At 49.1% G+C, this 15,661-nt stretch overlaps 1 protein-coding gene and 1 pseudogene across 1 annotated transcript in view; one reads left to right on the top strand and one right to left on the bottom strand.

Moving 5' to 3' along the window:
- Nucleotides 1-5,096: 5,096 nt before the first annotated feature.
- The window catches only part of Nek2 (NIMA related kinase 2), a 12,025-nt gene continuing 1,460 nt past the window's right edge, over nucleotides 5,097-15,661 (bottom strand). Inside the window, exons 2-8 of the mRNA XM_004626843.3 lie at nucleotides 15,442-15,659; nucleotides 14,475-14,715; nucleotides 11,155-11,237; nucleotides 10,040-10,166; nucleotides 9,103-9,331; nucleotides 7,327-7,452; nucleotides 5,097-5,350 (exon numbers count right to left, since the gene is read on the bottom strand). Coding sequence (XP_004626900.1) covers nucleotides 5,124-5,350; nucleotides 7,327-7,452; nucleotides 9,103-9,331; nucleotides 10,040-10,166; nucleotides 11,155-11,237; nucleotides 14,475-14,715; nucleotides 15,442-15,659 — 1,251 coding nt within the window. The 3' untranslated portion in view covers nucleotides 5,097-5,123. The remainder of the gene's footprint in view (nucleotides 5,351-7,326; nucleotides 7,453-9,102; nucleotides 9,332-10,039; nucleotides 10,167-11,154; nucleotides 11,238-14,474; nucleotides 14,716-15,441; nucleotides 15,660-15,661) is intronic.
- On the top strand, nucleotides 7,776-8,323 carry LOC105741627 (annotated as a pseudogene).

Consider the following 15,661-nt stretch of genomic DNA (forward strand, 5'->3'; position numbering starts at 1 on the left):
TAAAATATATATATTATAAAAACAAAATGTTTTTTGAGACAGGGTCTTGCTGTGTAGTTGAGTCTGGCCTTGCACTCACTATGTAGCCCATACTGACCTTGAACCTATATTGATTCTCCTGCCTCAGCCTGCTGATTACAGGTGTGCATCATCAAGTCTGGCTAAAAAAGAAAATTTGTATTTTTTTTTTAATTAGATTTTACTGGCACTTTCTTTCTTTCTTTTTTTGTTTTTTGAGACAGGGTCTCACTACACAGTTCAGGCTGGCCTTGAGCTCACTCTGTAGCCCAGGCTGGTCTCAAATTTGAACAGTCTTCCTGCCTCAGTCTCCTGAGTGCCAGGATTACAGGCGTGTGCCACCACATGTACTGGTACATTTAGATATACACAACCATCACATTCTTCATAGAAGGGGCTGGGGAGGTGGCTCAGTGGGATAAGCACTTCTCTGGCAAGTGCAAGGGTCTGAGTTCAATCCCTGGTTCTGAAAAAAAACAAAAAAACAAAAAAAAAAACGAAAAGCATTCTTCATAGAGAATTTGCACCTGTAAGTGATTTCACGTGACTCCTTTTCTTCTCCATCCCCCTACCCTCCTTTCCCCTCTCCCCATTTAGGAAGCATTGTTCCTCTCTCGCGCTCTCTCTCCCCCCCTTTCCTTTCCCCCCTCTCTCCCTTGTTCCTTCCCCACTATTATTCCTCTGGGGCCTTATTTACATTTCCAGTTTCCCATACCGGAGAAACAAGGTGACATTTACACATGTGGGCCTCATGGACTCGAGGTGCATCCACTTATAAGACAAAATTTATTTATTTTTTTAAACATTTATTTTATTATTTATTTGTGTGTGTGTGTGTGTGTGTGTGTGTGTGTGTGTGTGTGGCCAGCTCAGCCCACCAGGGGGCGGGGCTGGCTGGCATGTGGTGCTGGGGAATCGAACCGCGGTCCCTGTGCTTTGCCAAGCTTGTTCCAAGTAGATGCTTTAGACCACTGAGCCATATCGCCAGCCCCTACAAGACAAAATTTTAAAAAAAATCTAAATAATAAATAACACCAGGTGCCGTGAGCACCTCCCGGGCAGGCGAGGCTGACAGGCCAGGACACTGGTGTTCAGGGCCAGGAGGCAGGAGATGGGGTCGGCTGCGTCAGGTGTGTCAGGTGAGGCTGCCTCGCTGCCCTGAGCTCAGTAGCGGTGGCTCAGGGCTCAAGGTCACCTGGAGGGGCGCAGCCAGCCTCAGGGCCCAGGGCCATCAGCTCACCCATGTCCCTCCAGCAGGGGGGGGGGGTTCCATGGCTCCCTTGCCGAGAAATCCATCCAGCCCGTAGGGTCCCTCTTCGTTGGTGCGTCCACGTTTCTTCATTCCTTTATCTGTTTTTAATTCTTCTCTAATGGCCTGTGGAGGCCTTGGTCTGCTCTTGGCAGGAGCTCGGCTTCGGAGCCCAGAACGTCAGCTCAAACCGAGCGGCGCCTCCGACCTCCGTGTACAAGGGCGACACGACTGCTAGCAGAGTCACAGACGTGTGGGGCCACCAAGGCAGCAGGTAGGAGACCGCAACCCGCGCCCGGCGCGCGGTGGGGACTTCAGGGCGCCGGGACCGCGGCGCCACCTGGCGTCTCGTGCCTGTCAGAAGGGCTGGCGAATCCAGCGGCGCAGGTCCGCGGCGCTCAGCTCCAGCAACTCAGCTCAGGCGCGCACAGCGGCCCTCCCGGCCCTGCCCCAACCCAGTCGACCCCCATGTCTTCTCTCTGCCAGCCCAACCTCCGTCCCTTAGCTCCTCCCCTTCCTGCTGCGCCCCTAAGTGCCACTTCTTCTAAAGTTGCAGCCCCCTACTCCCTGTCCGCTCTCCTGCTTCATCTGGCTCCTGAGCTCCAGGCGAATGGGCCCTGTTCCTCGCTCAGGTGTCCTGTCTCGCTCCGTCTGGACCAGTAGGAACAGAGGCAGGGGCTGCCTGTCTCCTCTTTGCTGTCTCTGGCCCTTACACGACGTTGGCTTGGAATCAGCGCTCCTTAGCTGTTTGCTGATTGAATGAAGCTGGAGGCTGACACGGAGCAGGCTAGGGCTCCTCTCCAGGAAGCCACCGATCTCCAAATGAAACTAAAGCCGGGCAGTGCTGCACACCTGTGACACCAGCACTGAGGAGGCTGAGGCAGGGGGCGGGGGTGTCGCTGTGAGTTGGAGGCCAGGCTGGGCTACATAGCAGACCTTGTTTCAGAACACACAAGCCAAAAACACACAAGAAAAAAAAGTCTTGTCACTTTTTAGGGTAGGAAAGGAGTTTCCTAAAGAGGAGACTGGTTTGAGGGGCGGAGGGGCCACTGCAGCCGCACAGCCACGCATGCAGAGGACCTGGCATCCAGAAGTGCTTGCCCAGAGTGGCGTCTGTGGCTACCACCCCAAGTCCTTCATGGCGGGCCTTGGAATTAAGAGTTCTGTAAGGAAACCTGGTGAATGTTCGGGCCACTGGCACACAGAACCTTAGCTCAGACACAGCCCTGCTCCCTGACACCTCTGCTAGGGAGTTCTCGGGTCTCCTCCTGCCCCTGGGCACCCGTGCTGCCTCTCAGTAGGCTCTGCATTGGGCCTCTGGGCTGCACAGCACATTGAGGCAGCATTGTCAGGTGAACAAGGCAGGAGGCCATGTCCCAGCAGGGCTCCCCAGGACCCTGACCCAGGCCAGAGTCCTGCCAGGCAGCCTAAGGAGCAGGACCCGAGGGGGAGAAGACACCTGGCTAGACCTCTCCGGGCCTGGCACTGAGCAGCACCCTTGAGGGAGGGGAAGGGACTGAGCCATCAAAGGTCCCCAGATGCCCAAAGCTCGGTGTGCCTGTCCCTCCCAACTGGCTCTAGGAAGTCCCCCAGAGACAAGCCACACAACAAGAATTGTGCAATTCCACACATGAGCTAAATGCTCTGGAATTTGCACTTGAACTAACATTGTGCAAGATAAAGATGAATGGTAAAACTCACACCAATAATTTTAAGTTTTCTTCTTTTCAGTTCTGGTGTTTCAAAACAGCGTTGCTATATACTTCAGCCTGGCCTCAAATTCTTGGCCATCCTCTTGCCTCAGCCTCCAAAGTGCTGGGAACACAGGCATGTGCCACCATGTGCGGTGATGTCTCTTTACTTAGAACATTAAATAGCACACACCGCATGAAGCAGAGGAAATTAAAAAGCTTCAGGTGTACTTTTAATGGTACTCGTGAAGCCCACATTTTCATTGTGGACTGGGCTTTGCCAATTATATACCTGGCCAGGAGTTACACTCAACATTTATGCCAAAGCAGTTCTGTTAGGATTCACCTCTGGATATCCCCTACTCTGTACTTTCTCATCACTGATACACAAAACCCAACACCCACAAGTTGACAGAGGAGAGGTTTACTTGGGCTCACAGTTTATAGATTTGTCTGTAGTTGGCTGGCTCCAAGGCAGGGTGGCTTGGCAGAGGAGAAATAGCTCATGGGGTGGCAGCAGGCAGCAGAGAGATCGAAGGAAGAGGAGGGAGCCAGGCCCTTCCAGGCCCTGCCCAGAGACCTCCTCCAACCAGGCCCCACCTCCCAGCATCCCATCCTGCTCTACACTCATCAGCCGGCTCAGATGAGCACCCTGCCCCACGATCCACCACCTCACAAGCCCCACCTATGCTCACATGAGGCTTTAAGGAACATCAGATGCAGACTGGAATATTCCTTGATGGCCCAGTCATCAGTTTCTGACTGTGTTTGGCTAGCACCATTCTTTGTCCTCAGTGGTAACTACATTATCAACTCTGACAAATCTGTATACGTGCAGGACCAAGTTCATCTCTTTTATTACACACCTGAAGTAACTCGTCTTATTTCATTACACTGAAAGGATTAGCACTGAGTTGGGTATGGTGACACACACCTATAATCCCAGCATTTTGGAGCTCTGGCGGCTGAAGCAGGAGGATTACTGTAGGTTCAAGGCCAACCTAAAGAACTACAGGAGACTCTGTCTCAAAAAAAAAAAAAAGAAAAATCCCAGCACTTGGGAGATTGAGGCAAAACTACCCTGAGTTTGAGGCCAGCCTGGGCCATAGTGAGTTCAATCTGGACTACAGATTGAAGACTCTTCAAAAGACAGAAGGAAAAAAAAAAAAAAAAAAAAGGAGCAGGCCAACCTGAACTATGTAGCAAGACCCTAACTCCAACAAAACAATGACTGTCAAAAATGTCTCTAGCCATTGCCAAATCTGCCCTGGGAAAGGAAGTCCACCAGTTCAGGGCCACTGGCTTCCATGGATTATTCTGGAGGGTGGAGGTCCCAGTACAGAATATCAGAACAACGCAGATAGGAGGAATATAGGAAAACCTTTATTTAGTGGGAGACAGGGAGGGAAATGACAGCCAGCTTAGACGCTGCTCAAGAGTAACAAGGGATACAAAAATACAGACGACACAGTGACCAATTCCCACCACACTCACAGATTTGCACTGCACTGGAGTATTTACAGGCTAGACAAGATGGGGTTAGTGATCAATTTATACCCAACCTAGTTTCCTAAAGAAATTAAAGAACATTTCAAACCCGAGACTCCGACTTTAAAGCTAGACAGGACAGCTGCAAACACATGACTCGGCCATGTAAAACTTTCCAAGAGCTGCTCCTGCAAGAATATTTTTCCCTAACATTATTTTTCCCCAACATCTAGAATGTCAGTTCTCCTATTCCTACTAGCAACCACACACAGGATCAAGAGCCCAAATGATCCAGGAAACATCACTCCTTCCATAAAGTGTTCTTAAAAGGAGGCAAAATAAAAAATTTATACATCTGGTACAACGGTTACTGAAAACAGCGAAAGCAGTTTTCTGAAACTGAAATATCAAGCTCACCACACAGAAAGGTGCTGCGCAGGAACCAGGGATGGAAAGCTACAGCAGTGAGTACCAACTGCAAAGGGCGGCAACACTGAATGCAGCATGGCCTGTGGCGCCCAGGCGGCCCCCACGGATCCCGGGCACCCCTGCGGCTCCCAGTCAGCCTCCGCTGCTCCCAGAAGCCCCTGCGGCTCCCAGAAGCCCCTGCGGCTCCCAGAAGCCCCTGCGGCTCCCAGAAGCCCCTGCGGCTCCCAGGCGGCCCCGCGACTCCCAGGCTAGCGCATGCCCAATATCTGCCTGCTCTTGAGCTGGTAGTTCTTCTCCAGGTCCGACAGAGCCTGTGCTCGCAGCTGCGCAGCATGAAGCCTCTTCTTCAGGTCCTTGCACTTGGACTTGGCAGTAGGCTGGCTCTCCAAGTTCTCGCTCCTCGCCGTGTTCTCTTTGCTCTCCCTGCTGAAGTGAACCTTCTTCTTAATTGTTGAGGATGGCAGATCAAAAAGTTCTTTGGGAAGAAAAAGAAAACGGGTTTTGAGTTACATAGACAGTTCAATGCTTATATCCTTTTTTCTTTTTGTTGACATGTTTTAGGTATAATGATCATATTCATCACAGGGAATTTGTACCTGTACATGATATAACTTTTTTTTTTTTCCATTCCCCTCACCTCCCTTCAGTCCCTCGTCTGCTCCTTATGTACAAAACCTTTGTTTCCATTTTTTTCCTTCTTTTTTTCTTGTCCCTCCTATCATACTTCGTAATCATTCTTTTGGCTCCTGTGTGGAATCTGGGTGCCTAGAGTGGGGTAGGGGTGGGGCTGGCAGAAATCAATCAGCCTTGTTGTCGGTACCACTGAAAACGTAACTCTGAAGTGGGCCACGCATCCGGAAACATGTTTTATTCTCTTAGCAGTTAACTTTGTTCTTAAGGTTAAGTCCACACGTAAGACTTCTGCAAATCAGTGCTACTTGCTGCTATTCTTTTTTGCTGTAGTATTAGGGACAGAACCCAGGGCCTTTGAACTGTGCTATAGCTACAGTGCATTTTCTAGCTTTTATTTTTAGACAAGGCCTTGCTAAGTGCACAGGGTGTCCAGGCTAGACTCAAATTTGGCAATTCTCCTGCCTCAGCCTCCCAGAATGCTAGGATTATAGGCATGCACCACTGCACCCTATTTCTATTATCTCAGCAATGTCGGACACTTTACTTCCAGAAGGGCAGAGGTGGAGGCTCTTTCCTGTGAGCGCCTACTTTTGGTCACTTGCTCATAACCCCAGAAACCTACTTTAAGTAGAGCCAGTGCAATGCCATATGGAGGGTGAATCCTGTGAGAAACATGAACTGTCCCTGCCCCCGTCCCAAGGGAAGAGCCTGGCAGGTCTCCATACAGGAGCCTTTTCCTTTCTCCTCTGTGCTTCTTTAAAGGAAATGGTGAGGGCTGCTGAGATAGCACAGCACCAAGCACCTGCTTAGGCAAAAGCAGGGACCAAGGATGGATCCCTGTTCCCACATGCTACGCCAGCCCCACCCCTGGGGTGCACTGAGCCAGTGGAGGTGGGGAGGGGGCATGCCTGTAATCTCAGTGCTGCAGAGGCTGAAAACAAGAGGATTACTACAAGTCTGAGCTGCATAGTGAGATCCTGTACCAAATACGTAAGTGGAAAAAAATAAAGGAGATGGTGAGCCGAGCCCTGGCAGCAGTGAGAAGCAGCACGGAGTGGTCCCCATGGAGAACCCCGACCGTGCTCCAGGCCGCCAGCTTCTCTCTATGCCCAGCTGCTTTCTGCTCGGAGCAGCCCACTGCCATCTTCTCCAGCACATGCCCCTCTTCACCCACAAACCCCTGGGCACATTTGTGAACTAGTACTGCCACCAGCAGGAGTCCTCAGCGTCCCATCCCAGACAGAGGAAGAGGGTTTCACCACAGGACCAGGGTTTGGCGTCCTAAGCAGAAGGGAACATCTCCACACTGAGATCGTCGTGCCATCTGCTCCTGTCCTGTGGCTCGGAAGTGCTCAGTCCTCTCACGGGATCAGAGCCCAGGAGGCTGGGTTCCTGTGGCTCACTTTCATCACTGACCACAGCTCACAGCAGGATCCCTGTGCCGCCTGTGCCGCCCACACAGAGAAATCGGGCCCCGGGGGTAAAGCACAGGCCCAAGGCTCTTCCAAGAGTCTCTGGGCTGGATGCGCTAGTCTTACATGGAGAAGAGTCCCTCTCAGCTTAATTCATCATCCTGATCAGAATTTTAAGTCCCTTTTTCCTTATGGATAGTACTGTGGGATCTAATGGGTGAAACGAGTATTATAAAAATACAGAAGTTGGGTACACGTCTGTCATCCGCACTTAGGAGGCTGAGGCGGGAGGACTGCTGGGAATTCAAGGCCAGCCTGTACCACAAACTGAGACCCTTTCTCAAAAAAAGTGCCACACTGCTGTCGCTTTCTCACAGACCTGCCACACGCACTGACCCCGCTGTACCTGGAGAGCTGGCCAGGGCCAGCAGCCTCTGCTCCCTCAGCAGCCCGCAGCTCTTGAGCAGCCCCTCAGCACGGGCCAGCTTGTCTTCCGCCAGCCTCTCCCGCACGCACAGCTCTCGCTCCTTCTCTGAAGAAAACAAAGAACAGGAAGTGAGGGCTGTCACTTGGCCCTCTGCTGACTACAGGTCAGAGACACTGAAGGGCTCCTCCTGGACACCTGCTCAGCCTGACTGCACTGCTGGGGCCTGCTTATTTATTTATTTATCTATTTATTTATCAGTTTATGGTTTTTTGAGACAGGGTCTCGCTTTGTACTCCTGGCTGGCCTTGAACTTGTGGCAATCACCCTACCAAGGCCTCGACTGCTGGGGTTATGGGCCTGCAGCACCACACCCAGCTGCAAAGTTTCATTATCAGGAGCTAAAATATCAACAAGCACACTGGCCTTTTTGTGGGTGGTGGCAAGCGAGAAGGGAGCACCATGAAGGCCTCAGGCACACTCCGGGAATACAAGGAGGTGGGGCGCTGCCTGCCCACCCCAAAGGGCTGCACACTGCCTCTCTACTGCGTGAGGATTTTCACACCCAACCATGTCATCGCCAAGTCCCATTTCTGGTACTTCACGTCCCAGCTGAAGAAGATGAAGAAATCTTCAGGGGAGATCGTTTACTGTGGGCACGGGTTTGAGAAGTCTCCACTGAGAGTGAAGAGCTGCATCATCTGGCTGCACTAGGACTCCCGCAGTGGCACCGACAACATGTACAGGAAGTACTGGGACCTGACCACAGCAGGCACTGTCACCCTGTGCTACCAGGACATGGACATCTGGCACTGAGCTCATACCCACTCCATCTAGATCGTGAAGGAGGAGGAGATCGCAGCCAGCAAGTGCCCCAGCTCGCTGTCAAGCAGTTCCACGACTCCAAGGTCAAGTTCCCACTGTCCCAGTGCGGCAGTACAAGCCCCGCTTGACCACCAAGAGGCCCAACACCTTCTAGAGGCAGTGCCAATAAACCTGGCCCAGGTCTGCAAAAAAAAAAAAAAGCACACTGGGTGCTTTACAGACACATTTAAATAGACAAACTTTACTTCCTATGTTTTTTGCTTTCTAGAAAATTGTGAAAGCCCACATTGGGCCCAAGGTCACAGATGCGGAGTCAGAGGGCCGTGAGGGCGGGGGAAGGTGCACGGGCCCTCTGGTGTGTGGGTATCAGGTGGTGCCACGCCAACACCACGCCAGTGTTCAGCCCCACACCAGTGTTACATGTGAGCCCGGAACACCTCCATCGGCTCCCCACAGTGCTGCCTGCTTACCTCCTGGGACCCCACTTTATCCCTGGCACTGGGCTGCAGCCTCTCAGGAGGTGAAGCCCTGGTTTTTATGCTGGAAGAAAGCACATTTTAACAGCTTCCCGTATACTGGAAACAAGTTATAGTCAAAACGGGAGCGGAACAAGTATATACTACAGTAACGGCCGCTGCTCCAGGGCCCACGCACTTCACGCCCAAGGAAGAAGTCCACTGTGAAGCCGCTGGGAACTTGTCTACAGGGTTTTAGTATGGCAAGTGTTCATACGAAGGCTCTAGGCCAGGCACAGTGGTGCACACCTGTCAGCCCAGCACTCAGGAGGCCGAGGCAGGAGAATCACCGTGAGTTCGAGGCCAGCCTGGGCTACATAGTTTGGGAGATCCTGTCTCAAAAAAAAAAAAATAAAGAAGGCTGGAAGGAGGACCTAGAGCCACTGACCCCACCCACACAGCCCGCTCGCCCTCTCACGCTCCAGCCTGTCCTCCCGGGCCCGGAGCGCCCGCTCTCGCTCCTGTAGCTGCAGCTCCTTCAGCCGCAGCTCGCTCAGCAGGGGGCCGGGGTCTCCCGGCTTCTCGGGCTCTTCCGCACTCGCCGCCCTGCGCCCTCGCCGCTCTGGCTGCCCTCTCTGCTCCTCCGAGACCAAGTCTGCTATCAAAGGGTTCTCAAGAATGTCCTCCACGGAAGGCCGCTGATAGTCCTGGGAAGTGACACGAAACAAAACGTTCATCCCGGGCCGGGAGGTAGCTCAGCTTAAAGGGCCTGCCAGGCAAGCGCAAGGTCCAGAGTTTGATACCCAGTACCAAAAAAAAGGAAAACGTCTGTCCTAAGACAGAGTCCTAGGAAAGGGCAAGCTCTTTCACAGCAGAAGGCAAGTCCTCCACTGGGAGGTCGCACACATCCAGCATAAGTCCACCAGCCCTCACCCCAGCCCTTTCTTAATTGTATTTTGAGACAGGGTCTCTTTTAGCTGCCCAGGCTGGGTTCAGACTTGTGATCCTCCTGCTTCAGCATCCCAGAGTGCTGGGATTACAAAGGTGTGCCTCTGATTGTCTCTCTACTCCCCTCTCTGGTCCTCAGGGGGAGCTGAAGGCGGGGTAATGACATCTCTTCTCAGCACCACCCTCACCACCTGCCACCTGCCACCTGCCACCTGAGGCAGACAAGGACACAGGGGAAGGAGGTCTGGGTGCCTGGCCACAGCCATCTGTGAGGACAGCAGGAGTGGCAGGGACATAAACAAGGGACAGAAAGGGGGGCAGCAAAGATGTTCCATTAACAGACTTCAGCTAAGGAAACAGTGTTCATGATTCTTCAGTCCCTGCTACTCTACAGGAGACAATAGTGTATGTTCTCCAAAACGTAACAGAGAGGTAGAAGCAGACAGCAGAGGACCTCGTGCCTTTACCTTTAAATTTAACATCCTCGTAATAAGGTCATTCAGCTCATCAGAGAAGCGGTAAGGAATCCGCCGGAATTTGCCTTCCCGGATCTTCCCAGCCAGTTCTTTTTGGTTAAAAGCTGTAAATGGAGGCCTGAGATAAGAGAAAGAAAGTTTAATATGTAGAAATGAAAACATACAATAGGAATTGAGCCTGCAGCACCAATTTCAATCTATGTTTCTTTCCCCTTCTAGAATGTTCTTCTGTAGCTATGTTTCAGTTTCCCAGCCCTGCTGCCGTCTTGGGCTAAGTAGAGCTCACAGCTGAGCCCCTGGAATGCTGAGGGGCCAGGGGCTCTCAACGAGCAGAATCTTCAGACACGGCTTCCTCCCAACCCTGGGGAAGCCACCTTGCTACAGAGTAGAGGGGAAGGAGGTGAAAAGAAAAGGGAAAAACTTGGGGCTCCTCCCTGTTCTCAGACCCCTGTCCTTCCGGTGGCTTCCCTAGCCCCAGGTGAACTCTGAACTCTTCCCTGACCTCAGCATCACTGTAACAGGGCAAATCCAACGACCCCTCCACAGGTCAGGCCTGGCCTCATGGGCTGTGACTTCAACTTGTAAATATTTTATTTTTCCAGCCTGTCCATCTGCCTCACTTGAAAAGTTTTAGAATTCTTTGAGACTTTGAAGACAGAACACAAGACACTGCTCCTCAGAGTCTCGGTTCAAGCCAAGGAAAGAAGCCTAGTGTGCATTGGTCCCACTGCATTGCCCAGCCCTTTGTCTCTTATATAAAGGACCCTTGCACACCTGGATAGGCGACATGCAATTTGAGGAAAATGAGGTACTTCCTTCTCCTCAGAACTTGTTTTGAATAAAATCTTTTCGCTTTTTACTGATTTTTTTCTATGTAGTGACAGGGTTTCACTACTTATCTCAGACTAGATTTGAACTACAGATCCCAAGCTGGCCTCACCCTTGTGATGATACTCCTGCCTCGGCCTCCCAAGCGCTGGGGTCACAGGAGTGCACCACTAGCTCCATTTTTCTTTTCACCAGAAATAAGTGGCCTGCTTCGGTCTGGTCAGCGGCACACTGAAAAGCACCAGCCCAAGCCGTCGGCCACAATCATACGTACTTACATTAGCGCGCACAGTTCATACAGCAGGCAGCCCAGGGACCAGATATCTGACTTCTCATTATAGGACATGCGGTTCATTTGTTCCTGAACAGGGGAAACGTGAGAAAGTAGGAGCTGAGATTATTTGAAAACTCGTAAAGCTTTTTAAAAAATTATAGCTAAGATAAAAAGAGAATCTCAAAGTTCAGTAATGTTTACTCAAGAGGGTAAAATTTTATAACCAATCTAAATATTTTATATCTATAACAAAAATTTCCAACACAAAAGGCTAATTCTGCTTATATTCCAATAACAAGAAACCGCAGTGTACACATTTCTCTCAGATTTGTAATGGGAAGGTAAGGCTGTGACTCAGTGGTAGAGCTCGTGCCTAGCCCTGGGGTCAATGCCTAGCGCCGCAAAACATACACAGACACGTAAATGCAACAGGAAAAAGGCAGGTTTTTTTTTTTTTCTTAACATACTTATCATATATAAACTCATCCCCTTATTTTCATTCACAAATGAAAATGATGAATGTAGACCAGACACTGACAATTTAAATGTAAATATGAGGCCATTCATAATCTAGAAAATACATTTTATGTTATTAGATATTTTATTGAGCTGCGTTGCCCAAACTGACCTCAAACTCCTAGGCCTAAGCAATCTCCTCGCCTCAGCCTCCTGAACAGCTAAGACTACAAGTATATACCACCAAACCCAACTAAAACTTGTTTTTTTGATAGAGTCTCACTACATAGTTTGAGCTAGACTTGAACTAGCAGTAATCTTTCTGCCTCTGCCGCCCGAGCGCTGGGATTACAGCCCTGTGTTACCACATCTAGCTCATAAAAACTATTTTAAGCAGACAAAACTCCAGAATAACCAAAACATGTAGCAGTCCATATATAAGTGGATACAAACAGAAGCAGCTAGTTGAATTACACACATATGTTTTTTCTGTCTACTGCCTAAGCCGTGGCAGGAGCCGATACACTCATTACCTACTGGAACTGGGTGCCTTTGTGCACACCTGCAGTAACTCAGCACCACACACCTATCCTCCAGAGGGCCAGCCAAGTGCCACAGCCGGGGCAGGCTGCTTAGCAGTGTAGAGCCCAACAGGTGCGTCTCACGTCACTCCTCCACAATAACGCCTCAGGAAAATGGAACTCCTCTAATTACAGGAGCAGGAGGGGGCAAAGAACAAAGAAATGCACACATTTCAAATTTTCCAAGAACCACATATACATATAAACGGGAGCCATGTTTCCCTTTAAGTTAAAAGACTATTTGGAATTTGATACAGTAGAAAATGACATTGTTCTGGCCATGTCTAATCTTAAGTCAAAAACAAATTATAAAGTCGTAAAGTTTTATACAGTGGTCAAATCTGTCTGTGCAAAGTCCTAGAAATGTTTGTGAACTACAATGAGTTCACTAAATGTTTGTGAACTAAAATGTTTGTAACCTGGGCCAGCGGCACAGGTCTGTCACCCAGCACCCAGGGAGTGCAGCCAAGGCGGGAGGCCCCCAGGGCTGGGCCCTCCTGAGAGCTTAGCAAGGCCATCCCAAAACAAAGGTGGACGAAAAAAGGCTACCACGGAAACAGAAACCAAAGCAATGTCTCTCCATCCGCATCTTGTCAGATGTCACATTGTCACACTGATGCTGTTCCTTATTCACGCTTCTTTTTAAAGCCACCACACAAGACCTAGTGACAGTGAGACCCTCAGACCTTCCACCTCAACAGTTCACTCTGTGACAATCGACACTCCAAGGAAATAACCAAAAAGAAGGGACTACCATCCAGACATGCCCAGTAGGGTCACAGAGAACTTTCGCAAACAAATGTCGCTGGAGAAGTAGAGCCGGTGCAATTCAGGAAAAGGTGACACAAAGCAAAGAACAAGCACTAGAGCTAACACTGTAAAAACGTGTTGTCAAGTGCAGGAGCCTCCTGAGCACATGAGTCTAGAGAAAAAACATTACATGTAGGGACAAAAAAACAGAAAAACAAAGGCAAGCCTAAAATTCACTGGATTTGATGTCAGGTGGGTGTGACGGGATATAACTATAATCCAAGCACTTGGGAGGCAGAGGCAGGAGAATCTCAAGTTCAAGGCCAGCCTGGACTACATAGCAAAAAGTTGATAAACAAATCCACTGAGTTGCTAAATGGCCCAGGCAGGGCTCAAATTAGTAATCCTACTGCCCACACCTACCAGAGTGCTGGGATTCCAGGGCTGCACACCACACCCAGCAAGGCTGCATTTTTTTTTTTTTTAATGTATTTAATACAGGGTCCATAGGGTCGCACTACACAGATCGAACTTGTAGTGATCCTATTTTCAGCCCCCCCAAGGGCTGGGATTACAGGTGAGCACCACACCCAGTCTCAATCTGTCTCAGCGCGCCCTGGGGGTGGGGCTGACACAGCACAACAGGGATCAAACCCCAGTCCCTGGTCTGTCTAAGCAGGTGTTTTAATCCACTGAGCTATTTGGCCCGCCCAAGACTGCATTTTAACCACTTACCAGTCTAACTGTTTAAATACAAGATGACCAAAAATTGCACATTTTTCATTAATTTTTATAACAGGAAATAGAAAAACAATAATTTATCAAATTTACTTAATACAAGAATCAAGTGGGGGCTGGTGAGATAGCTCAGTGGTCTAAAGCACCTGCTTAGGCAAGCTTAGGCAAGCATGCAGGGACCTAGGTTCAATCCCAGCACCACATGCCATGCCAGCCTCACCCACAGGGTGCGCTGAGCTGACCATAAAAAAAAGAATAAAGGAAACATTTTTAAAAAAAACAAACAAAAAAAAACCTGTCGCTGCTATTAAAAATAAATGTTTAAAACAAAAGAATCAAGTGGTTATTCTGATAAGTACAGGTGTTTCTGAAGATTATTAATAAAAACATGCTATTACATATAAAAAAAAAAATCAAATAGTTGAAATGACACTTTCCCAAGCAAGGCTCCAGGTACACTGTTAGGTGGTTTTACAAACGCTCCAGGTGAGTGTGACACTGGTGCATCTGGGATCGACTTGGGAAATACTGCTGTGATCACAGCGCAGACAGAACCCCTTCTGCCTCTGTAACTCCAGAGTTTATTACAGGGAAGTCATTCAAAAAGAGCTGCAACTGAGTTGTGGAGAAATTTAATGATCAGTGGTCCACTTGGAAAAATACACTTAAAATGAATCAGTACTCTTTAATTCTTGACTACTGGGCTTACTAACCAATAGACCAAGAAAAATTTCATTTCCTTGCATTGGGATGTTTAGCATTAAGATGCTGTAAAGCACCTAAATCCTGAAACACTTACAGGAGACATGTAGTAAGGTGTGCCAACAAATGTTTTTGCAAAACTTGTGTCATGGTTTAATATTCTCGCTAGCCCAAAGTCTCCGAGCTTGACATTTTGCTTGCCATCCAAGAAAACATTGGCGGGTTTCAAATCTCGATGCAGCACAGTATGTCCTCCATCACTTCGCCTGTGACATTCCTTCAGGGCCAGGGTCAACTGCGTCATCACTCGAAGAACAAACTCTTCATCTAAGTATTGTCTGAAACCAGAGCAGTTGCATAGCATAAAACACGAGTAAAATCACTGCAAATATGGGATGAGGTGAATTATCCAGCTTCTAGAAGTGTTCAAGTAGAGAAATTATTGTGATACAAAATATGAGTAATTGATTTACCAGTGATTTTCTAAATTCTACTGGCCCATCACACAAATGCAAGCACAAGCTTGCATATCACTAAGAATTCATCCCTGGGGGCCATCCAGATAGCTCAGAGGAGGTGCCTGCCTAGGCAAGCTTAGGCAAACTCAGGGACCACAGTGGTTTGATCCCTGGCACCACTTGCCACAACAGCCCCATCCTCAGGGTGGGCTGAGCCAGCCAGAGTCCTGGCTTAGTAGCATATGCCTGTAAATCCAGTGCTAATGAGGCTGAAAAAACAGGAGGATCACCACGAGTCTGAGCTGTGAAGTGACACCCTGAAACAACCAAATACATTAAAAAAAAAAAAATGCATCCCTGATCCTGACACAAGATACTTATCAGGAGCAACAGAACAGCTATTTTCATCTTACATTTAAAAGACTGCCTGCACATCTGTAATTCCAGCACTCAGGAGCTGAGGCAGGAGGATCGCTGTATGTTTAAGACCAACCTGGGCTCCATAATGAGTTTAAGGCCAGCCTAAACTACATAGAAAGTACTTGTCTCAATAAATAAAGAAATAGTAATTAATTAATTTAATTAATTAAATAAGATTGCCTTTACCTTTCCTTAGTTCCCTTGGTAATTATACTAGCCAGGTCCCCTCCTTCACAATATTCCATCACAATGTACAGGGTTGTGTTGGTTCTGTCAATAAATCGATCATAGTAGCGGACAATGTTCGGATGTTTCAGTTCACGGAGCAGATTCACTTCAGAAACAAGCATCTGTTTCTCGGCCTCTGTCATGGAGCCATAGTCAAGTTCCTTCCAAACTAGTATCT

This window comes from Octodon degus, unplaced genomic scaffold (assembly GCF_000260255.1).
Source record: "Octodon degus isolate 3935 unplaced genomic scaffold, OctDeg1.0 scaffold00017, whole genome shotgun sequence".
In the NCBI taxonomy this organism is placed as follows: Eukaryota; Metazoa; Chordata; class Mammalia; order Rodentia; family Octodontidae; genus Octodon; species Octodon degus.